This window comes from Ambystoma mexicanum, chromosome 9, assembly GCF_040938575.1.
Source record: "Ambystoma mexicanum isolate Mex_15411 chromosome 9, UKY_AmexF1_1, whole genome shotgun sequence".
Taxonomy (NCBI): Eukaryota; Metazoa; Chordata; class Amphibia; order Caudata; family Ambystomatidae; genus Ambystoma; species Ambystoma mexicanum.
In genome coordinates, this window is record NC_090931.1 from 227,019,976 (window position 1) to 227,044,651 (window position 24,676).

The following is a 24,676-nucleotide window of genomic DNA, read 5'->3' on the forward strand; positions in this document are numbered from 1 at the left end:
TCCCCTTCTATCAGTTCGATTTCAGGTTGCATCGTGCTTTCGGCTGCATATGATGGGGAGGTCTGTGAAGCCTGTGATAAATGCACCAGTCACTGAAGTTTTTTAAGTTCCCACGCCTCTGTTTGAATTGCTTTAGATGTACACGACACCTCCTTTTTTGCAGTCAAATTGGGATTGTTGATTTGGGTCGCACAAGCCAATATGAAACCCTCCAATTTATTCATTTTGGCCAGAATCTCTGATAGAGAGGGTTTAACCTCGCGTATTTCATATTGTGTAACATCATGACCCTTATCCAGTAGGTTCCAAATTCTAGTAAGTACTGGAAAGGAGCAGATGTCAGCAAGAGTGGAATCTTGAGAGGTGCTGTTATTAGCCAAAGGTGTAGATAGAAGTGCTATCTGAATCGAACCAGTGTTAGAGCGACATGATTTTGGAGATCTAGGGTCTTCATTCAAGTCATTATGAAGGATAGGGCTCTAATTCTGTGATAATTTTGATCGTTTACTTGAGTGTTCTACTTTAGAAATTGAATGAGAACAATTATTTGGTAATTTATGTGAGGTTGTCTCTTCCGGCTTAGTCAAAGAAACATCAGCTTTGTTAAATAGATGCACTTCATCTATAGCGTGCGGTAGCATTGCACAAGGTGGTGCTGTCTGAATCGAACCAGTTAGAGCAACATGATTTTGGAGATCTAGGGTCTTCATTCAAGTCATTATGAAGGATAGGGCTCTAATTCTGTGATAATTTTGATCGTTTACTTGAGTGTTCTACTTTAGAAATTGAATGAGAACAATTATTTGGTAATTTATGTGAGATTGGGCCTCATTACACGGAAGGCGGTAAGGGTTTACCAGTACCGGTAAGGGCACCGGTACCGGTAAACCCTTACCACCTTACTACAAGGTCCCTTTGCGGGTCCTCCCTTAACGCCTGGTTTTTACAGGCGTTAAGTACGGGACCCGCAAAGGGACTTTGGTGCTAATTACGGTACTGCAATTTGCGGTACCGTAATTAACACCTTCACCATTAACATGGAGCCCTATGGGGCTGACTGGCAATGGTGAAGGGGCAATGGTGGATGGCGGAATTAGCGCCCCCACACACCTTGGAATATGGCGCTAATTCCGCCATCCACCAAGGCGGACCCGGTAAGGTACCGGCGGCAGCCATGGCGCTAATAGCGCCATGGCTTACAGCCTTCCGTGTAATGAGGCCCGTTGTCTCTTCCGGCTTAGTCAAAGAAACATCAGCTTTGTTAAATAAATGCACTTCATCTATAGCGTGCAGTAGCATTGCACAAGGTGGTGCTGGTCCCAGGGATAACCTCACGTGCTTGCCCAACTCTGCCAGCACGACAGGTGCAAGTATTGAAACATCAGACACAATGTTTTTGACCCCACAATTTAATAAATCCTCAGGGTCAACATGTGTAAGAGAACATGAAGTATCACTAGCTTGCACCTATGCTGGAATGTTGGAGTTTTGGATCTCATAGTCTGGTTGCTTATTGGTTAGCAAGGCTTGTTCACCTACAGGCTCATGATGAATCTCAACCTGAATCTCTTGCTTAGCGTCATGTTTAGATTTAGTGCTATCAACATTCTCATCCAAGTTTCACATTTTATTTTAAATTGGTTTGTCTCATCAACACACATCCTTATCTGCTCGGGTTTAGTAACAGTTGTTGTGGATTCAGAGGGTGAGCTGAGCATACCCTGCGAGTGATCTTTCATTGTTAAAAGAGACGGTGGATGCTCTATGATACACTTAACACTTCTCAACCCAAAAACCATGAGGCTTGCAGAGATTAAATGGATTGAGAAACTCTTAATTAAGATTTCCGTGAAAATAAAATCCTTGATCACAAGGTATTACTTTGACAGAATTCATTCTTCTCACATGGTTTGAGCCCACAAACGTGTGTGAGTTGCGTGTGGGTCAACTACACCCCAGGCTCAAAGGGTCTATGTCCAACAGTTACTGCTACCCAACGATTAAGTTAAATTGTGTCCGTTTTAATGGCCAGACTAGGCTGCGGTATCCCCCTAACCTGACTCTCTGCAATATTTACTATCATGCTTATGTACTTTTCCCTTTAGGTTTTGTTTCCTAAGTTGTATCAGCACTGTAATACCTACGGGTTTGGGTGCTGCAAATAAATGCAATAAATAAATAAATAGGCTAGTGACATTTATATTCGACAGAATTGATTCTTTTCACACTATTTGAACCCACAAGTTTGTGTGAGTTGGGTGTGAGGTCAACTACACCCCAGGCTGCGGCTCAAAGGAACTATGTTCAACAATCACTGCTACCCAAAGATGCAGTTAAGTCGCGCCAGACTTAATTGACTAGACTAAGCCAGTAACATTTATGTTTGATAGAATTGATTTGTCTCACACTGTTTGAGCCCACAAGCGTGTAGAGCTACGAAGTTGCCAGTGTTCCTCAAAATGTCTTTGTTTAGCGGTAAAAGTTATTAAATTTTAAAACATGCCCTTCCTTCAGTGCGCAATATTGTTCATGATGAGATGTTTGCAAGATAAAAGCTTAATCAAAAAGTAGAAACACTGAAGCATGCACCAATCCAAATGTCAGTGGAAGTGATATCTCACGGGCTATGCAGGCAGGCTATGGAACTTTCAGCTACCACACTCCTGCAATCACACTGCAGTGGACCGTGGACTCACAATTACTTAGATAATCAACGTTGGTATCAAACAAAAAGGACGCCCTAGACGTAGAAAAAGTAACGGAAATTGGTCTTGAATTGTTTGCGTCTCTGGTGGAGTGCCTCACGTTTTAATTCCAGTTACATAGGGTCTCGCATCACAATACTTCAACGCTGATTCCAAAACAACAGAAACGAGGAAGATCTTACTTGTGAAGAATGAACGCAACACGATATTCAACAAGTTACTTGTGTTCCACCGATCAATCGTCCAGCAGTCCACTGAACACTAAACACACTGTGCACACCGCACGCTCCGCGTGTGCTGGTTTTTTTTAGTCTGCCTCGAGGCAGGCTCACAGGTAGAAAGTGTAAAACAACTCCAGTCCAGGAAAGCAGACAAAATAGCAGCAGTGTAACCTCCAGACACCAGGCAACACTAAACACACTGTGCACACCATGCACTCCGCGTGTGCTGCGATTTTTGAGTCTGCTTCCAGGCAGGCTCACAGATAGAAAGTGTAAAAAGACTCCAGTCCAGGAAAGCAGACAAAACAGCAGCAGTGTAACCTCCAGACACTAGGCAACACTAAACACACCACATGCTCCACGTGTGCTGGGGTTTTTGTGCCTGCCTCCAGGCAGGCTCACAGGTAGAAAGTGTAAAAAGACTCCAGTCCAGGAAAGCAGACAGCACAGCAACAGTGTAACCACCAGACACCAGGTAACACTAAACACACTATGCACCAATAGTCAAATTCTGATTTGACAGAAAATAAACATTGGAACAAAAGTCTTTAAAAATGATCTAATACCTTTTTATGAGAACTCCCATAGGTCACTACTGACTTCTAGAGCAACTGCTTCTTCAAATTTCCCACAATTGGGCGATTTAACCCCCTTTCCACCCCAATCAGGTTTTGCTAATTATCCTTAGCACATGTGGCCACCTGCTACAATAGGCCAAAGGGACTGATTAACAAACAATACCTTTTTTGGTGTAGGTTACACCAATGGTTGGTCAGAACTTTATATATATATAACCACAAATTGGATTTACAAAGAATTCAGTTGTAAATAGGACAGTTGGATAAAACTTGTAAGAGGCACTGAAGCACAAAAATTGACCTCTTAATAATTAGCACTGTTGGTGCTCTGCCATGGATGCAGAGCAGGCTTACGACAAAGGGGATTGAGCAGGCACCACCAGAAAAGATTTCTATATAAAATATGCACATTAAATGCTAAAGTATTTGGTGTATATCAGATCCTGCATTGCACTATACAGGAATTAAATATACATGAAACACTGGGGGATCCTCTGTCAGTACCAGTCACACCCCTGTAGTGAAAAATACTGCAAAGTTTGAAAGATTATCATCAAGCATCCTAAAATCTTCCCTGAACGCTCACACCAGAGAGAATACAACCCGCTAGGGAAGAAAGGTCCAAGTCGATCTTGTAAGGATAACAAGTTTTAATCTCACACGCAGATGAGAGCAACAGCAAAGAGCTCTACTGCTAAGAACGTTCTGCCGAAAAATAGTACAAGCAGAATCTTATAAAGTACAACGTTGTCATGCATGATGCAATATATAGGGTAAAATCCTGTGTGTCTGGTTGGTGTGCACCTATCCAGGATCTGCCTGCCCCATAAGGGATGCCAGGCCATAAGTCCCAGCCCAGTCAATCCGTCTTCCTCCACGCGGGTGCTGCAGTGATCATCTTCTCACGGCAAAGGTCAGAAAACAAATTAATTATACTCCTACCATACAACTACTTTATCACTCCTACTGTTGACTTGGCAGGCCTTAAAACGGCACAAAGGAGGTTCTGGGGTACTCTAACCTAAAAACATGCATTTCACTCACTCCCCTCCGTGCCATCCGGTTCCAAGTTCTCCACCCTCGTTTTGAAAAATAATTTATCCCTCCCAGTACCTCACAATACAAATTACACGATTGTTGCTTCAATGATGTGCCCTGTCTGTCCTTTTTTAACATCTCAGGACTTGTTACTTTGGGGTTGGTGGTCAAAGGGCACCTGGTACCATGGAATTCAGAAGGCTTACGTTTTAGTCAGTTATATGGGACATAACTCGTTGTCGCATGAGGAAGAACTGGGTCATGCTTTGACCAGTGTGAGATAACATGGCCACCAGGCGCCGGTCTGTGATCATGGCCTTGTAAGGCACATTCCTCTCGAGTAAAAAACAAATATTTTCAACAATGTTAGTGTAAAGACTGGAGGGGGGTCTGTACTTCTGCTCTCTATATGGCAGAGGAGAGGCACAGAGGTCCCTAGCCAAGATTCTCTATTATTGGTAACGTAGTCGAGCAATCAAGTCCTAGCTTCTCAGGAGGTGATGCAGGCTGATTCTTAAGAACAGTGTTGTCCCCAAGCAACCATCAAGGAATATCCACACACTGTATTAGTTAAAACACAGTCTTTATACAATTAAGGTTCAAGGTTATGTACACAATCACAATAACTCACTTTCTGCCCAGTAAATCTACAATGGCAAATATATACAGTTCTATGTGGTACCACGATTATTATCAGATTTCATTAAAGTGCATCAACTGTACTCTGGTTAAATGTCACTCAAATCAATTAATAAAGGTAACCAACAATAGACATAGGAGGAAAGCAGTTGGTTAGAACAATTGGCAGAATACTGGCCTCTACCAATAGACACAGTTCTGGGTGGACATCCCCCCACCTGGGCAACCTGTAAATAAAGATATATCGTACAAGCCCAGTCCATATATTGTTCACAAGAGTCTTATTTCCTTCTATAATAGTTCTACAACCCCAATGTACCTGGAATAGCAGAGTTCGACATTGGGTCGTCGACGGATCCTTCTTCAGCGGCTCCCTTTGAGGCAGGAGCCACGGATCGTCGAGATCCCACAATGAAAAGGGTGAACGACGAAGGTGTGGTGGCAGCTTCGTTCCTAGCGGTGCTCACCGACGATGGAGAGTAGACGTCCTGCAAGGAGGAGGCGTGCGGGGCACCTCAGTGACGATAGTTCAGGACTGCAAAGAGTTGAACAACGTTGGCCCAGCAAGGGCGTCGGGTCATCAGCGACAATGCAGTCTTCAGGTGGCAGGAAAACCACACGGCGGATGCTCTGTGGCGCGTTGGCGGCCTCGACTTTCTCCGACGGGACAAAGCGGTCGACGGTGCAGGCGAGAGCGTCCTTGGATCAAATGTTACTTAGGCAAAGGGAGCACGGCGGCTCTGTTCGGTGACGGCGGTCATCGACGGTGATGGATAACAGTGTCCGGGAGCTTCTCCTTGTGATTCCGCGGCGGTCCCCATCTTCGGTCGTCAGCCTTTTGTAGGTCTGTCTACCAGGGAGCTTTGGCAAAGGTTAGCCGTGCACGATGGAGCTCGGAGAGAGGACGCCTAACCAGGTCCTTTTTGGGTCAGTTCTTGGAGACACAGCAGCTTTCAGATCGACGAAGTAGAGGAGCAGCAAGACTTCTCTTCCAGCAGGGCTTCAAGGTTAAGCTTCAGTTTCAACTCCAGTTTCTCTTCAGCTTCTGAACAAATTCTAGCAGTGAGAGACCCACAGATATACTAGATGATCACCCATTCATTCAGCTGGGTCACACTCAGGCAACCAATCACTCATAAGGGCATTCATGCAGGCAGGCAGCCAATCAGGTGCATAGTGCATTCTGGCCATTCACTTCTCTCCAGACACTCACAACAAGTTATGTGTATTGGGACAAGTCCCCAGCCATTCAACACTCCACACGGCATTCATACCAGTTTCGGGCAGGGTTGTCTCAGTCTTTGTGTCACACACCAGATACTAGACATCCACAACACAAAATGTGTATTCGTCACACACTCCATTCACCCAGGTCCCACCCGAAGGGCGTACCCACAACATACAGTCACTGGGAAGGCTCCAACCAGTCTGGGCTGGACTTCACAACAACACCATATATGGAATTTCCACCCAACAGCCAGTCAGGGGGAAGGGACAGAGTCAGGGCTTCCCAGGACTTTGGGAAAACAAGGTAACAGGCAATAGAAAGCAAGAGGCCACGGGGGCCATCTTGTTCCCTATCAGTAATCAACTGATTCCCGTGGCAGGGTCTGGGTATCCCCAAAATGGAGGATACTCAGAGCACCTGTCAACACAGGTGCCCAAAAACATACACTAGGGGCACAAGGTTGCACCCCCAACCATGGGTGCCATAAGGGTATCCCATGGGTCTGTACACCAAGCCAAAAACAGAAAGAGCTGCACTGCCTGGAGTTCCCCAGAAGATAGAACACAAATCAAAAAGGGCTACAGGACAAGGACAGGGAGGTCCTGTCCCTCCAATGCATTTTCAGCCACACAGTCACCCCCCAGACTGAGGTTAGGGTGCCTAATCTCCCACGAGATAGACACCCTCATCCAGACGGTCAACATACCTTCTGGAAAGGCCATCTGCATTATCGTGTCTCTTCCCTGGTCTATGCTCTATGGTGAAGTCTAGCCCTTGCAGGCTAATGGACCAACTGAGCAGTTTCGGGTTCTCACCCTTCATCTGCATAAGGCACTTCAGGGGCTTATGATCTGTTTGGACCTTGAAGGTAGACCCCATAAGGTAGGGCCTAAAACGCCTAAGGCTCCAAACTATATTGAAACACTCCTTTTCAACAGTAGCCCACCTAAATTCTCTACCTTTGAGTTGTCTACTGATGAATATGACCGGGTGTACCCTCCCTTTGCCATCTAACAGGTGTGGGCCTTTTTGCCCACTCTTACATGTGTTTTGCTGTGTGTGTGTAGGGGTGTCACGGTATTAGTTTTATGACGGTACGATAACCTTCTTGCCAAATTACGGTATATCATGGTTATCGCGGTGTAGCAGGTGGAGTTAGCTAATCTTAACAAATACTTTCTAAAAGGTCATAAATTGACAGATTTATCATCATAAACAAAACCAGGCACCCAGGGCCAGAATTGGGCTTTTCAACATACTTTCCACTGAAATGCCCTGCTTCCACCAAACACAAACACACGTGTGGAGAGGGGGGGGGGCGGCTGCAACTGACAAAGCAAACTGAATAGCTTTTCTTAAGTGGTCATTAGGGCTTTTTGCTCCCCCACTGGCTGCTGGTGAAGATGAACATGTTGCCTTCTTGATAACCTGCATGCCACAGATCAATGGAGGCTACACACACACACACACACACACACTACGGCTGCCTTTCCAAATCAGATTGAAAAGCACACTTAACGGTATGAACGGTATAAACAATGTGATGGTTATCATTGTTCAATTAAGTGGTTCACTGTATCTTTCACGGTATACCGTTATACCGTTACATCCATCCCTATGTGTGTGTTTAACATTTTTGTGTTCATAGACTGTGGAGCCTCACCTCCTCCATAGGCATCATCTTTTTAATGGGTGTTACACAACACCTTTAGTGCAGTGACACAGAGTTGTCTTTTTCAGACTTCCCACTCTAAACTCCATTTTCTGGGACTGACAACTGTCTCCTAGAACATGCAAAGTTGCCATTGACTTTATTAGTCTTTTTAAAACCACAGACCCAGTACAAACTATCTTTCATAGAGTACTGGAAAGGGTTAATAGTTATCCCTTTTTGTCTGTCCCTCATGGAATATTGTTTTGTTCCCTTTTCATTTTGACTTGGCTGGAGGCAGTGGTATCTACCATATTTTTCCTACCGCGTATTATTTAAATACCCTTGGTGCTGCTTTAGGCTATCTTGGTAGCCTCGAACTTAAACCCGCTGGACCACATTTACTTTAATCCGGAAAAGGCTGGGGTTATTCGCCAGTTCTTTTTGTAAAAGCATTTCTTGTGTTTTACTCTGCGCGCCAAACCAGGTTTGGTTCCTTTGTTCACCGTCCTTTGGCGGGCTTCTGCACTGAAGCCCTCCTTAGGCGCCTGAATCTCTGGGTAGGCAGGATGTGAGGGAGGGGTTTTAGGACCCCTGCCATGGGTTCCCTTGGGAAGCCAAGTCGCACTCCTGTTTGATTGGCTAGGTGACTGTCCTGCCTGGACAGCCACCCTGCTGTGTGATTGACAGCCAGGCTGTGTGAATGGGAGAAAACTGCATAAAAAGCAGGTCTCTGGGACTGAGGAGGCAGAGTTGGCATTGGATCAAGAGAACCGAAGAGAAGCTGAAAGAAGAGGACCACTACCACGACTGAACCTCCCGGTGAAGCCCTGCTGCGGGTCCGAATCTCCAAACTTCGATGACAGAGAAGATCTGCAAGGAGTCTTCTTCCCCTGAGCTGGTGGGACCAACCAGTTTGCCAAATACCAAGCAAGGCCTCCCCTCTCCTGGTCGAATTTGCTGTGCACAGCTGCAGGCTCGTACCCTGTTTGGGTTTTAAGGAAAGCACCTTTTATTTGTTGCTGTGCTCCGCTGCTGGTTTCTTCCCTGGGCAGTGCAAGACCCTCCAGTCTTCCTACTTCGTGTCAGTCCGACAGTTGTTTCAGGAACCGTGAGCCTGCAGGACCTGCCAGGAACTTCTGCCTCAGCTACAGCCTCCTTCTTCATTTAAGGTACTGTTTTAATCCGGTCGCCTGTTTCGTGGTAAAAGTATTTGAAATCTTTTGCCAATCCGAGGGCTTGTCCATCTCTACTCTTTTGAATAACTTTTCTGACGACCAACTTCGTTTCGAACTCTTGGCAAAGACTTAACCGCAAACTACTCTGAACTGTGTGATCCAGAGCAAAGACTATGAACCATTAACATTGGCCCATGCCTATTGATTTGAATCCTCATTGTAGAAAGCCTTTTCTAGATTGCCCTGCCTACTTACTTGTTGGTGCTGCTTAGTTTTGTATAACCTTGCCTTTCCCTCCCTTTTTAATTGCTGGAGTGTCATTTTGCTCAAACTTCATTTTGAGCTTAACTTGTCCAGAATTCATTGGGTGGTGTGTAGTGTATTAAGATTGTGATTTTTCTGTTACTTGATAATAGTGAATTGTTTTATAACTGATGTGTAAATAAATGTATATTCTTTTACTCAGAAACCTTGAGTCAGTGTTTGTTTGAACCATAGTAATTGTTGTCCTTTGTGTAACTATTGATACTGCTCACTTTACTCTTGAGATAAGTCTTGCTGCTCAGCCATCGCTACCACTTTACTGTGTAGTACAGGCTTGTACCAAAGGTGAAATTGTACTTACACTTGTGTTAATTGTGTGTGGTGTTCCCAAAGGGTACTGCATATGATTCTGCCTAACAGGTTCTCATCTGGGTTTGAGTAGTGGGAGCCTCCCAGTCATGTACATCCTGTACTTTACTGGGGAGAGGTTGGATTTGACCCCCTCCTACCTCATGACCAAGATATGTGACTTTCCCCTGAGCTATCTGGCACTTGATGGCCTTGATAGTGAGTTTAGCCCTTTTCAAGGCCTGCAACACCTTATCCAGATGTGTCAAATGCTCTTCCCAGGTGGAACTGTAGACGGCAATGTTGCCTAAGAAGGCCACACAAAAGGCCTCAAGCCCACTGTGCGCATGATTGACCAATCTCTGGAAGGTGGCAGGGGCATTCTTCAACCCAAAAGGCATGACCCTAAACTGGTAGAGTCCCTCGGGTGTTGAGAATGACGTCTTTTCCTTGGCATGGTCCATCAGGGCTATTTGCCAATAGCCTGAGGTAAGGTCAAAGGTGCTCACCTCTGGTGTCCACAAGCTCATCAGCCCTGGGCAATGGGTGCGCGTCCGTTTTGGTGACGGCATTGACTCCTCAGTAGTCCACATAGAACCTCCAATCTTTGGTACCTGCCTGGGAACTTGCCTTGGGGACAAGGACCACTGGACTGGACCAGGGTCTGGTTGAGGGTTCAATAATACCCAGATCCAACATCTTATGTGGTTCTTACCGGTATCTGACATACGGTAGCACCTGGTTTTGACAGGCACACTGACACCAGTGTCAATTTCGTGCCTACACCATGGTTTAAGGCCTGGTGTCAGTGAAAACAGAGAGGCATACTGCTAGAGAAAAGTCCTGCAGGCCCTCTGCTGCTCTGTCGTCAGATCTGGCGAGAGATGCACTCCCTCCACTGAGCCATCCTGCGGGTTGCAATGCAGCAAATCAGAAAGGGGCTCACTCTCATCCTCTTCTTGCTCTGAAGCTAGCAAGAGATATGAGACTTCTGCTCGCCTGTGGAAAGGCTTGAGCCTGTTAACATGGAATACCTGAGGGGCTACCCCAAGGACTCCCATGTCAACCAGATAATTGACTTCGCCCATCTTGGAGATGATCCTGAAGGGTCCAGTCTACTTGTCTGCCAAAGCTCTAGGCTGGGTAGGCTCCATCACAAGGATTTCCTGTCCCGGAGTCCAATCCACTTGCGAGGCTTTAAGGTCATGCCAGTACTTGTTCAATTCCTGGCTCGCCTTGAGATTTGCTGTCGCTTGACCCATCATCTGTGTCATCCTCCGTCTGAGGCCTAACACATAGTCCCCCACTTGCTTGGCGGGACCTGGAGGGGTGGCTTCCAAACCTTCTCTGATCAAGGCAAGGGGCCCCCTCACGGGATGGCCAAAGAGTAACTCAAAGGGGCTGAAACCAACACCCTTTTGAGGTGCCTCTCTGTAAGCAAACAGCAGGCATGGCAGGAGGAGATCCCATTTCCTCCTTAGGGGCTCTTCCAAAGCGCCTAGCATGCTCTTGAGATTTTTATTAAATCTCTCAACCAGAATATTGGTCTGGGGATGGTAAGAGGTGGAGAACTTGTAGGTTACCCCGCACTCTTTCCACATGGTTTTCAAGTAACTAGACATGAAGTTGGATCCTCTGTCAGACACAACCCCCTTGGGGGATCCAACACAGGTGAAAATGCCCAGGAGAGCCCTGGCAAACACCTTGGCAGTAACAGTCTGAAGGGGTATAGCCTCATGGTACCTGGTGGCATTATCAACCAAGACCAGGATGAACCGATGTCCACCTGAAGTGGGAGGGACAAGTGGACCGACAATGTCGATGCCCACCCTCTCAAACGGTGTCCCATCCACTGGTAACGGCTGCAGTGGGGCAATGACACTACCTCCAGACTTGCCAGACAGCTGACAAGTTGGGCAGGTCCTGCAGTGGGACTCCACTTGTACTCCCATCCGGGGCCAGTAGAAATGGGCAGAGAGCCTCTGCTTAGTCTTCTTGGTCCCAAGATGACCAGCTAAGGGCACCTCATGTGCCAACTGCAGCAGGAGTGCCTGTAAACCTGGGGTACCACCAACCTCTTGAGGGCACCAGGTTCAGGCTTAGTGGGCTCACTAACAAGGAGCTCACCCTCCCAATAGATCCGGAATGTCCTAGGCACTTCTCCTTGTGCCTGTGACAGGGCCTGTTTCCTCAGACCCTCGAGAGAGTGGCACTCTCTCTGGCCCTTACAGAAGTCTGCCCGGGAGGGTACTTCTTCAGCCAACAGGCATTGAAGGTCAGGGTGGTCCTCCTGGTTGAGAACCTCTCCCACAGGAGAGTCTTCTGTCTCTTTTCCCTCAGGAGTTGAGTTTGGGTTTTCCACTGGACCCAGCCCATCCGGAGCATGGATCCCAATGGGTGCTGTAGCCCTAGACTTATCCACAAAGTCTAACTCCCTGACTTCACAAGCACTCTGGAGAGCCTCTAAGCTCATCCTAGTCAATTTACCATTTGCAATAGATTCCATTTCTTGTAATGCAGTTATCTTGTACACAACTAAACCTCAATTTAACAAAGTGCAGATATTTTGTAAGAGGCACTGTTATACACTGATTCTTAAAACCATAAGCATCCCACGGCTGCCACCAGTGTAAAGACTGGAGGGTGGGTCTGTACTTCTGCTCTCTATATGGCAGAGGAGAGGCACAGAGGACCCCAGCCGAGATTCTCTATTATTGGTAACGTAGTCGAGCAACCAAGGCCTAGCTTCTCAGGAGGTGATGCAGGCTGGTTCTTAAGTACAGTGTAGTCCCCAAGCACCCACCAAGGAATGTCCACACACTGTATTAGTTAAAACACAGTCTTTATATAATGAAGGTTCAAGGTTATGTACACAATCACAATAACTCACTTTGTGCTCAGTATAATCTAAAATGGCAAATATATACAGTTCTAAGTGGTACCACGATTATTATCAGATTTCATTAATGTGCATCAACTGTACTCTGGTTAAATGTCACTCAAATCAATTAATAAAGGTAACCAACAATAAGCATAGGAGGAATGCAGTTGGTTAGAACAATTGGCAGAATATTGGCCCCTACCAATAGCCACAGTTCTGGGTGGAGAACCCCCCACCTGGGCAACCTGTAAATAAAGATATATCGTACAAGCCCAGTCCATATATTGTTCACAAGAGTCTTATTTCCTTCTATAATCTTTCTACAACCCCAATGTACCTGGAATAGCAGAGTTCGACGAGGACCCGACGGATCCTTCTTGAGCGGCTCCCTTTAAGGCAAGAGCCACGGATCATCGAGATCCCACGAAGAAAAGGGTGAACAACGTCTCTGGGGAGCACGGCGGCTCTGGTCGGCGACGGCGGTCTTCGACGGTGATGGACAACAGGGTCCGGGCGCTTCTCCTTGTGATTCCGCGGCGGTCCCCATCTCCGGTCAGCAGCCTTTTGTAGGTCTGTCTACCAGGGAGCTTTGGCAAAGGTTAGCAGTGCACAATGGTCCCTCGTAGCTCAGGAAGTGGGTGCCTAGCCAGGCCCTCTCTGGGTCAGTTCTTGGAGACACAGCAGCTTTCAGATCGACGAAGTAGAGCAGCAGCAAGACTTCTCTTCCAGCAGGTCTTCAAGGTTAAGCTTCAGTTTCAACTCCAGTTTCTCTTCAGCTTCTGAACGAATTCTAGCAGTGAGAGGCCCACAGATATACTAGATGATCACCCATTCATTCTGCTGGGTCACACTCAGGCAACCAATCACTCAGAAGGGCATTCATGCAGGCAGGCCATTCACTTCTCTCCAGACACTCACAAGTTATGTGTATTGGGACAAGTACCCAGCAATTCAACACTCCACAGTGCATCCAGACCAGTTTCAGTCTTTGTGTCAAACACCAGATACTAGACATCCACAACACAGAATGTGTATTCGTCACACACTCCATTCACCCAGGTCCCACCGCAAGGGCGTACCCACAACATAGAGTCACTGGGAAGGCTCCAGCCAGTCTGGCCTGGACTTCACAACAATACCATATATGGAACTTCCACTCAACAGCCAGTCAGGGGGAAGGGACAGAGTCAGGGCGTGCCAGGACTTTGGGAAAACAAGGTAACAGGCAATAGAAAGCAAGTGGCCACAGGGGCCATCTTGTTTCCTATCAGGAATCAACTGATTCCAGTGGCAGGGTATGGCTATCCCCAAAATGGAGGATATTCAGAGCACCTGTCAAATTCAGCATGGAGCTGCCACCAGCCCATACCCTGCTCTGTGGGCCACACACAGGTGCCCAAAAACATACACTAGGGGCACAAGGTGCACCCCCACCCATGGGTGCCATAAGGGTATCCCATGGGTCTGTACACCAAACCAAAAACAGGAAGAGCTGAACTGCCAGGAGTCCCACGTGGACTCATGGGCAGAAAACAAGACAGAACACAAATGAAAAAGGACTACAGGACAAGGACAGGGAGGCCCTGTCCCTCCAATGCATTTCCAGCATCACAGTTAGAACAATGAATAGGCGTTGTAACGGTTGGGAGCGTGAGCTGTCCTCATGGGGGCCTGGGCATGGCTGGAGATTTCCCTTGTCTCACAATTTGGGCCTAATACATGCAATGCCGCGTTTACCACCAAGGCCTTCCCTCCTATCTAGGTTTACTAATACCTATGGAAAATAGCAATACTTTGTGCGCCTTATGCTGCACTATGTGGTTAGACTATATTTGGATATAGTGAAGTAGGGTCCTGTTAAACTGGGAGATGGTCCTCTCACATCCCTCTCCTCCCTTGGCCCATGATAGTGCTTCAAATGCATCTCATCTCACTCTAAAGCGCCTAGTGGGGGGATGGGGCGGCCTCCTTCCCAACATAATACACCATCTTTATTACTGCTGCTCTTTCAACAGTTAAGGAGGGCCCTCAAAACATGGCTATTCCCCCTTGCACCCTGACAAACCATGCCCTCTTGAGCCAGTCAATCATTCCAGAAATGTTGGGACAGCGATGAACTTTCATGCATGCACATAATGACAGTAAGAATAATCTAATCATCTCAAGCAGAACACAGGAGAGAGTCCACGCTGCATCTACGCAACCAAGAAGCCAGCAACAGCAGAAGAGTATTTATCACACTTCCATGCTTATGGAAAATAGCCAAAGACATATTGCACAACACCTCTGCCATTAGAATGCAGCTATTCCGCACGACACAAGATTGGTAAGGCTGGACACGTAAGGAATCTACTACTCTGGCACTCCCTCTTGTTAACCTCTATGTACCCATCCATTTGTCACCTAGATATGGGTAGCGGTAGGTACCTGGCCACCCCTACCCAACTCCTCTTTGGCTAAAATGCACACACGCATTCTAAACTCATCTGATGAATTTTCCCATACCCAGACTTCAGTTCCCCGAAGACGTTCAACCTAAAGTACGTTGGGACCATACCAGTCGTGAAAGGCGGTAAACAAATGACAATTACATTACAATACAATAAATATGTTTGCGTGACAGAAAGATTGGCCAATGCATTGCAGAGTTAAAAATGTATCTTTTAAACCATTTTTACTCGCTTATAAAATATTCCCATTAGAAATGGAACTTACTTTTTGAATCCCTTAAAAAATCATTTTACTATCAACTTTAAAAACGGGGAATAAAATATTCACACTTCGAAATCTTATCTGGAGCACTGAAGACAATCCTTAACTTTTGTGAATATACGATGGGGAGCAGGTGCAAGTGGATCTAGGTCACCTGGCCTAAGCCCCGCCCACCTGGTACCTTCCTGCCTGCCACTCTTTTTCACCACTTAGCAAGCCCCGCCCAATTGGTGCCTTCCTGCTTGCCACTCTTTTTCACCACTTAGCAAGCCCCACCCACCTGGTGCCTTCCTGCTTCCCACTCTTTTTCACCACTTAGCAAGCCATGCCCACCTGGTGCCTTCCTGCTTGCCGCTCTGTTTCCCTACTTAAGGAGCCCTCCAGCTTCTTTTCCTTTGCAGATGGGGAGCAGGTGCAAGTGGATCTAAGTCACCTGGCCTAAGCCCCGCCCACCTGATACCTTCCTGCCTGTTGCTCTTTTTCACCACTTAGCAAGCCCGGCCCACCTGGTGCCTTCCTTCACCATCACTGACTTGTGGCCAACGCTGGATTTGACTTTTATGGACTTAATTCATTCACGGTGCGTCACTCTTTCTCAACTCTCATGCTGGACTTCCTTTGCATCTTGCATGTCTATCGCCTCTGCTTTTCAATCTCTATATCTGCCCCCTTCTTGACCTCTTAAACAAATTAGGAATGCAATACACGAACTACGCTGATGATACTCAGGTGGTCATACAGTTGGGTGGCTCCTATAGCAGCGATACAGTAACCATCAATAAAATATACAAAGCCATACAAGACTGGATGGCCTGCAATTCTCTTGCCCTGAACGACAAAAAAACTGAACTCCTCATCGTGGCATCTAAAAACACTCGGGCGAAACTCGACTCCAAATATGCTAGTTTCCATATTGCCAACAATACCATTCTTGTCCAGAAGAAAGTCAAGACCCTGGGCGTCATTCTTGACGAAGAACTCTCTATGAAGTCCCATGTCTCCAGCATCAAATCTAGCTGTGGTTTCATAAATAAAAGAATAGGCTATATTCGACCATTCATTTTGGAAGAAAACTGTGCCCTTCTGTCCACTGCATTGATCAATTCAAGATTGGATTATTGCAACAGCCTTCTAGCGGGCACCACAGCCTCCAACATCCATTCATTACAAGTGGCTCAGAATAATGCTGTGCGTAATATTTTCAATCAGTCCCGTCGTACACAAATCTCCACTTTCAGGAAAAAACTTCACTGGCTTCCCGTTAAACATCGGATAACACCCAAGATACTGACCACGACCCACAAATGCCTCAGCCTCTGTAGCCCTACTTACTTTTCAGCCCGTGTTAGCATTAAACCCAACACGAGGAACCTTCGTTCATCCTCTATTCTCAAGCACCCAAAATACAGGACAGCCAAATTTGGAGGTACCACTCTTGATGCTCAAGGTGCCCTTCTATGGAACACACTTCCAGCCCAGATGCGGCAGATTCAGGACTACACTGTATTCAAACGTGCTGTAAAAACCCACTTCTTCAATCTGGAATAACTCTTTGACCCTTCTTCTTTTTGCCATGTGTGTCTGTTTGTTCGTCCAGTTTTATGTGCGCCCTGAGGCCTATGGGCATGTTGGCGCATTACAAGAATTAAAACAAATAAATAAATAAATAAATAAATAAATCTTGTACTCATGGTGGCCCTGAATCATGCTGTTCCCATCTTCATCTTGTATCCTGGCTTGCAACATTATGCGTTACTACTGACTTCTGCAATTGTATTCGCTCTCCACTCTTGCTTCTCCACTCTTTTTGACTGCTCTCTCCTCCTTTCCCTTCTCCCTTTTCCTATCTCCTCCCCTTACTTTCTTCTATGCACTTACTCTATCCGAATTGTCACTGTACCTAATATGATAGCAACCTCGTCTGTTTCCTCCACCCTCCCATTACTGTTTTTTTCCTCCCCACCATCCCTCCAGCACTATCTGAAATGTCGTCAGGCCGAGTCCGATAGTTAATTTCACATCCTTACTGTTCATGGCCTGTAAGAATGTGGTTGTATTTTCCCTTGTTCCCTCCCTTGCCTTGAAGCGCTTTGAAACACATTGTGTATAGGCGCTATATAAATAAACGATCATATCATATCATACATTAAGTTAGACTTGTAACGGTGCCTACTTATGTCACGCCCCATAATTCCCGGACACGCCCCCGTACATTTCCAGTTTCCCTGCATAACCTTACACCAGACGTACACCTGCTCCATGGGTACATGCTTTTAATGAGTCGTGATTTAGTCATGTTGTGACTAGATATGCTGACAACAATATGCAAACCAACAAAAGTAAATTAGAAGTCTGCAAAATTGGGAAACGTAAACTACGTTTTTCGGAAAATATCTACATTGTAAAGGTTTCCTTTGTATTATTCGCCTTGTTTGTTAAACGAATGGATTGTAATCTCAAATAACTTTTCAAAACGCATAAACAGCAAAAATATGTTTTGGGTGGTCCTAACAAACCATTATACCATGTTTACTATCTCTCAGAGAAAGCTACTTGTTCTGCGGCTTGAGGTGATTTACTTTGCCTTTAATAAAATAAACGTTTTATTTTTTACACTTGCCATTTTCCCGTATTAAAATAATGTGTAGACTTTTTAAGTTTTAACAAAAACATGTGCTTCTCCAAAAAGTATGAACATTGTTGATACGTTTTAGAAAAGTAAATATATTTGGTTTCAAAGCTCCTAATTGTATCTATGTTTAGTTATGTTCTGCTGAGTTAGTTTTAGGGCGCCCGTGCTGTTTTTTATGTCGTACAAACCTAGCTGTAAGACAAGTTTGTGAACATTTCATAAACTTCTGAATGTGTCCATTGCTTCGGATTCTGTGGCAAGGAAAAATGAAAACTCTAAATCGAACTGCACATTTTCTGTGCTTGGGGTGCTCTTTAAATGTTACAAAAACTAAAGAAGAACTTATAATTCTAGACAGGCGAGTCATTTGCACACGTCAAACAAATATACGGATAAAATATAGTTCACACAATTTTGCGTGATCCTATAAGGTTAATTACCACGCGAAACAGACATACCGGCCGCATTTCTACGTCCCCGGATAAGGTTTTGAAATATATTTTTATTGATATTTTCCGTGGATGTGTTCAAACAAATAATACAGCACCGATTGACAACGAGGAGAAATGACGACAATTCACTGTACCTTAAATATGTTCAGCTGAAAGAGGAAACTGACCAGAGCACAAATCAAAACCACCAACGGAAACATCGTTGTATAGTTCATTCTGTTCAACGGCCGCGCAGTGTATCTTTTCCGGCAGCAGGTGTCCGCGCACTCAAATAATTCCCGTACGTTCGACGGGCGCTCTGAAAGACAACAGAAAAATACAGACTGCCTGTCCGCTACTCAGACACGGAACTTCTGCCCAGCCCTGGTGCCACGCCTCTGCCATTTTGAGGAGGTGTGCCATGTGAAGTAGCTGACTTATTATAAAAGACACGAGCAGGGCACTACATACCTGGAAACAACGCTCTAGGGAGGCGCGAAATGGCCGGTTAAGTGTTCATCGGTTGGGCGGGGTGGCGCCAGGTCCGCGCCGTTGTTGTAACGTACAGAGGCAGGCTATAGTACTACACTGATAAAACGGCAGCAGGGAACAAGTCACCAGGTACGGAAGAGCTAAGGAAAGAAAGGCAAAAAGACAGAAAAATGTATGAAAGCACAAATTGGAAGGAGGGGCAGGGGAGAGTTTGCACAATCACGCAGGTACGGCAGAGGCTGAATAACCCCTGCAGTTGTCCATTTGCCCTTATTGCCAATTAGTCCTTTGTGTATGTTCCTTCAATGCGCTTTATTTCCTTTCAAGCAATGAATTGGCATGACACAGTATTTTCAAATGGCAAACTTGGCCGCAGTTTTATTTCCATAACAACAGAATTATTGTACACCTTTGTGAACTTCAGTCTGCAAGTGTGGCGCTTGCTCCGTGTCGGATCTCACCTGCTTCCCCCTATACCTTTGTATAGTTTCCATAGTAGGCCCCCAACTCCCCCGACCCTTTGTACCTGAGCCTATCCTGCCCATGCAGGTGTCCGTGGGTGGGGAGAGCGCCATTTCTTTTTGGGGGAAGCTGAGCCTTAGCTGTTACCACCAGACGCCCCCGCCGTTAGGCCCCCAAGAGGCGCTGGTCCGGAAGAGCGAAGACCCATTCCGGTTTCCTTCTGGCTCATCCGGAGTCTATCATTTGTGCTTGGTTGCCCAAACACCGCCTTACACCATCCTGACAGTCCTGCGACAGCGACGTCCAGGTGTCACCCTCCTTCCCTGCCCTTTCGTGGGTGGGTGGGTGGAAAACGAAATCCTTCCTTCACTACGGCGAGCCGGCAGGGTCCCACTGCAGGAGCGAGATGTCTCTGCAGTCAGACCCTGCTGATTATAAAGAGCCTCGCCCGCTCCTTTCCTTTGTTTTGCCCTTCGCGGGCTTTGGGATATTTTGGTGCCCTTCCGCCCCCGTACCCTCCCCTTTCCCAGGGGGAGGGGAACAAGTTGTTTTGAGGACTCTGCAGCGGTTACCATGCTGCCTCCTCCATTTTCTTCGGGTCTTTCCCGTCGTCAGAGGCAGAAAGGGAGGCAAAAGGGCCGAAAACACACAAAAGCACAAAGAAAAATGGAAGGAGGGACAGGGGGAGAGAGGTGTTGGGGGCTGCTCCCGGTCACCGGGCAGCCCCAGACACATGTCGGGAGCACCCGACGGGGTACCCGTGGGCGGCGCTCACACCGCGGATAATGTCCTGGGGATCACCCCACGAGCTCCAGGTCACTGGAGGTCCTTTGTTGGCTGGGGGCACCCAGCACACGGCGGCCCCGGCTCTGGGGGCACCTAGGCCGGGGTCGTCCACAATAACCATGCTCACATGGCTCACAAACAGTGGAGGTTGGCGTTGCCCAGCAGAGGCGCCGGCCTCGTGGTGGGCCCGGTCCTTGGGCCTACACCACGCTCTGTTGCGCCAGGCAGGCGCACAGCAAGAACCACACCAGAGTCAAAGTATGGTGTGACTGACGAGCCGGAAGCGGCTCGCTTCTTTAATTACGTTGGTCAGGTGGCTATTGCCACATGACCCATTACAACATCCTGGGAGCTACCATGCTCCCAGGAGGTGGCACCATGCAACACCACTCCATTTTTTAATAACAACAAAACAAACTTACAACACTACACACTACTGCTCCTAGGACCACTCTACTACTACACCCTTTATTAACCTGGGTGAGTGGTTCTACTATAACACAACTAACTCTAGGAGCTGCTGGCACCACATTACGTTTCCCCCGATAGGGTCATTTTGAGCACAGAATCTTCACGGGGGCGTTGGTGACAGTGTCTGCCATCTTAACGATGCAGCAGGCCAGGTTGAGTCCTCAGTGGTGTTCGCTGCGGACAACCCCACCAGAGTCACCTAAAGAGAGACCGGCAAAGCCGCACCTGGGAAGGCCCAGGGGCCACATCGGTCAAGTCCATAGACTGGAGCGCCTGTGATGATCCACTGGCACCTTGGCAGCAGGCCCGTCGTTCCGCTTCCTCTCCCCCGTGGGCAGGTTCAGAGTCCAAAAGGGAGGGTACCAGCACAACCGCACCAGGGAATTCACACACACCCTTTTCCCTTTTCACCCGGGGCAGTCTGCACCCCTCCTCCGCGTGGCCCCATTGGTTGGTCTTTGAGGGCGCACAAGCACTCTGGTGGGGAGCCGATACCCTGTTGCTGGGCGATGGACCAATGGACACAGCCCTCTCTGGGTGGACAGATGTGCAGTTCTCTGGCGCTTTACTTTCCTCATCTCCTTGGCTCCCACATGGAGCGCAGAAGACATCACCCCCACCTGGCCCGTGGACCACTTTGGGCCGATGGGTTGCATCGACATCAAGCACCCCCACCTTCTCTTCATTGTGATGGAGCACCACAGCAGATCTCACTTGCTGCTTGATCTTGGCCTCGCTCCCTCCTGATGGCAGAAGGAGGAGGTGCTGCAGGCATTGACGTTCTCTTCACCCACATCCCCATCGATAAAGCTGTATGCTGGATGCCTGACGTGGGTGTATTACCTTTTTCTTTTACACCGCTGCGGGCCCGGGTTTAGGCCACGTCCCCTTCATTGCTCTTGGGAGCCCGCCGGGCCTCCATCACCCTTTTTTTTTTTCCTTTTTAAACGCTCCGGTGCGGAGCGAGTTTCCTTATTTTTTGTTTTGTTTTTTTTGCCGCGTGCCCAGTTGGTGTTGGGCCCGCTTCCCATGGGGGCCGCGTCAGCGGTTTGGCGGTTCCCCTTTTCTTGCAGCATTCCCCATCTCTGCGGTGCTGGCACTTGGCCACACCTCCAGGCCAGCGTGGCTCCAGCACAGCGCGTGTTGCAGTTGGGGCAGGGGCAGGCAGTCCACCCCTTTGTTGCGGCCACAGCGGCTTCATCTCTTCTTGTGGGGGGCTGCACCTCCTCTTCCCCTCACCAGCCCCGACCCGCGTTCCTCGTGTTGCGGCTGGGGAGGGGCCGCCGGGCATCACCTGGTGGGAAGAGGTAGGGCCTCTTTACCGCAGGCTGCCGACGCCCTCTTCTCCCGCTGGGGAAGGTCTGTCCCTGCGGGCCCAGCTGGAGTTGGGCCCGCCCCTTTCTCATGCTTGCGGCCCACATCGCTGCCCTTCCTTTTCGCGTGCAGGAGGGGGGTGGGAGGGGCAGGGCTTCTTTATTGCTGCGCCGCTGCTCCATGACTTCTTGGGGCGCATCTCTCATCCCCCTTGCGGGCCACGACCTGCATTCTACACATTGCAGCGGGGGCCGCTTCTTCTTCGTTCTCTGCGGCAGACGCTGCTCTGCCTGTCCTTTCTCCACTGGGGGGAGGGGCGCATATTCACCCTCCGGGGGGGCCGCCTCAGCTGTTTGGCATCCCGAGCACGGTGTAAGGGCTGCGGCTGACGCCGCTCGTGGTTCGGGGCCGCCTTAGCTGTTCGGCAGCCCCCATTCGCTCCTTGGCGGCCAGCGCCGCGCACCTCCATGTGGGCACCAGGGGGCCCACACCAACAGGATACGGGGCCCTGGGCCACCCACAAGTTCCACGCCCAGGTCCGGGTGATCTTCGTCGCCATTGTTGGGGGCTGCTCCGGGTCCCGGGGCAGCCCCAGACACATGTCGGGAGCACCCGACGGGGTACCCGTGGGCGGCGCTCACGCCGCGGATAATGTCCTGGGAATCACCCCACGAGCTCCAGGTCACTGGAGGTCCTTTGTTGGCTGGGGGCACCCAGCACAGGGCGGCCCTGGCTCTGGGGGCACCCAGGCCGGGGTCGTCCACAATAGCCATGCTCACATGGCTCACAAACAGTGGAGGTCGGCGTTGCCCAGCAGGGGTGCCGGCCTCGTGGTGGGCCCGGTCCTTGGGCCTACACCACGCGGTGTTGCGCCAGGCAGGCGCACAGCAAGAACCACACTGGAGTCAAAGTGTGACTGACGAGCCGGAAGCAGCTCGCTTCTTTTATTACGTTGGTCACGTGGCTACTGCCACGTGACCCATTACAACATCCTGGGAGCTACCATGCTCCCAGGAGGGGTCACCATGCAACAAGAGGTTGCACACTCACACAGATATGGCAGGGGAAAGAAAGGCAATATGGCAGAAAACACACGAAATTGCACAAAATGGAGGGAGGGGTAGGAGAGAGGTCGCACACTCCCAGAGATACGTCAAAGATTGAGAAAAGAAAGGCAAAAAGGCAGAAACCACACGAAAGCACAAAGAAAATGGAAGGAGGGGCAGGGGAGAGGTCACACACTCATGCAGGTACGACAGAGACTGAGGAAAGAAAGGGGGAATAACTCTGGCACCACCACTTGTAATCCGGCGGTAATTCTGCCAGAACAATTGGTGGTAAAGTTAATTCCATTGGGCGGTATTCCAGCGGATTTACCACCGGAATACCATCCAAATCGTAATGAGCCTTTAAGGGGCCTCCTTCATCATCATCAGGATAATTCATTTATACTGGGACGGGGATAACTGTAATCACCTCTAAATTCAAACTGCAATTAATCCCACTGGGCTCAATCATTCTGACCATTCCACAGTCTCTATTGTGCCATTGTTCACCATCTTTTGTAGTTGGACCTGTAACGTGTTTCTTGCACAGTTCTCACTTTATGCTTTATGGGGATGTCATTTGGTCTCAATCTGATCTTGTGCGCATCATTTTTGGTCTTCCCAGGTTCTTCCAGAAATATCCTTGGAAACTCACTTCTCTACACTGACACACCTCCTGTTCTGATTGAGAGTACCTGGTCCTCAGTGCTGGGATCCAGCCTGATGTCCAACTTGGCCTGGTCATCCCAACCCAACACTGCCGGACCCTCCTCTGAGAAATACACTCTCTTTTTAGTCCTCCTGCCTTTAAACTCAAACGTACCATTGATGTAGCCCAGCAGGTGGGCTGAGGTAACTCTGAACACCATCGGCCTTTGTTTCGTCCTTTTGCCCTTCTCTGTGCTTCTTCTAACCTTGTCTTTGCAGGTGCGGATAGGCAGTATCGTTAAGTCTGTCCCAGAAACAGCCATTACTCTGCTTTCGTTTCCATCCACCTTGAAGATGCAGTGTGGTTATTCTCTCCACACCAAAGAGCTGTTCACCATAATTCAATGTCAAGACTGGAGGTGAGCATTATGCTTAAACTTCTTTAATTGCTTCTATCAGCAAACTTCAAGACTCAGAGAACATTTTCATAACAAACTTTACCATGTTTTCCAACATTTTCTCTAACCAACTCAAATCCACTGGAAACTATCTGGAAAACTCCCCTTTCCATAAAGTCTTGCATGTCTCCGTAGTTTCCTTCTTCAAAATACAACCAATAGGGACCCTCCAGACTCCCTGTGTCATGTCCTGACAGGGTCCCTTCCTCTTCTTTTTGCTGCTTTCCAGATAAGTTCTCTTTTGATTTGCTCCCTAATTACTGTGTTAATTAACATACAGTCTATGGCTGTATAAGTGTACAGTTATATATGCTTGTGTGGGGAATGTTTTGTATGTTCTATATGTGAGCAAGATATTAGGGATATTCATTGTCTCTCCAGTATATTTTCACACGAGCGCGGGAGCGCGAGTAACTTTGCAGCGTTAGCTATATATTTATACTACCAAGGCAAGCTGGGTTTTATCGCCGGGTTCGTTCTCAGCGAGCCTTAT

At 48.0% G+C, this 24,676-nt stretch overlaps 1 protein-coding gene across 1 annotated transcript in view; it reads right to left on the reverse strand.

Annotated features, from left to right (window-relative positions):
• LOC138487894 (NXPE family member 1-like) overlaps nt 1-18,793 on the reverse strand; it is a 401,227-nt gene extending 382,434 nt beyond the window's left edge. Inside the window, exon 1 of the mRNA XM_069614517.1 lies at nt 18,662-18,793. Within this exon, the coding sequence (XP_069470618.1) occupies nt 18,662-18,742 (81 nt within the window). The 5' untranslated portion in view covers nt 18,743-18,793. The remainder of the gene's footprint in view (nt 1-18,661) is intronic.
• Between the last annotated feature and the right edge of the window lie 5,883 nt (nt 18,794-24,676).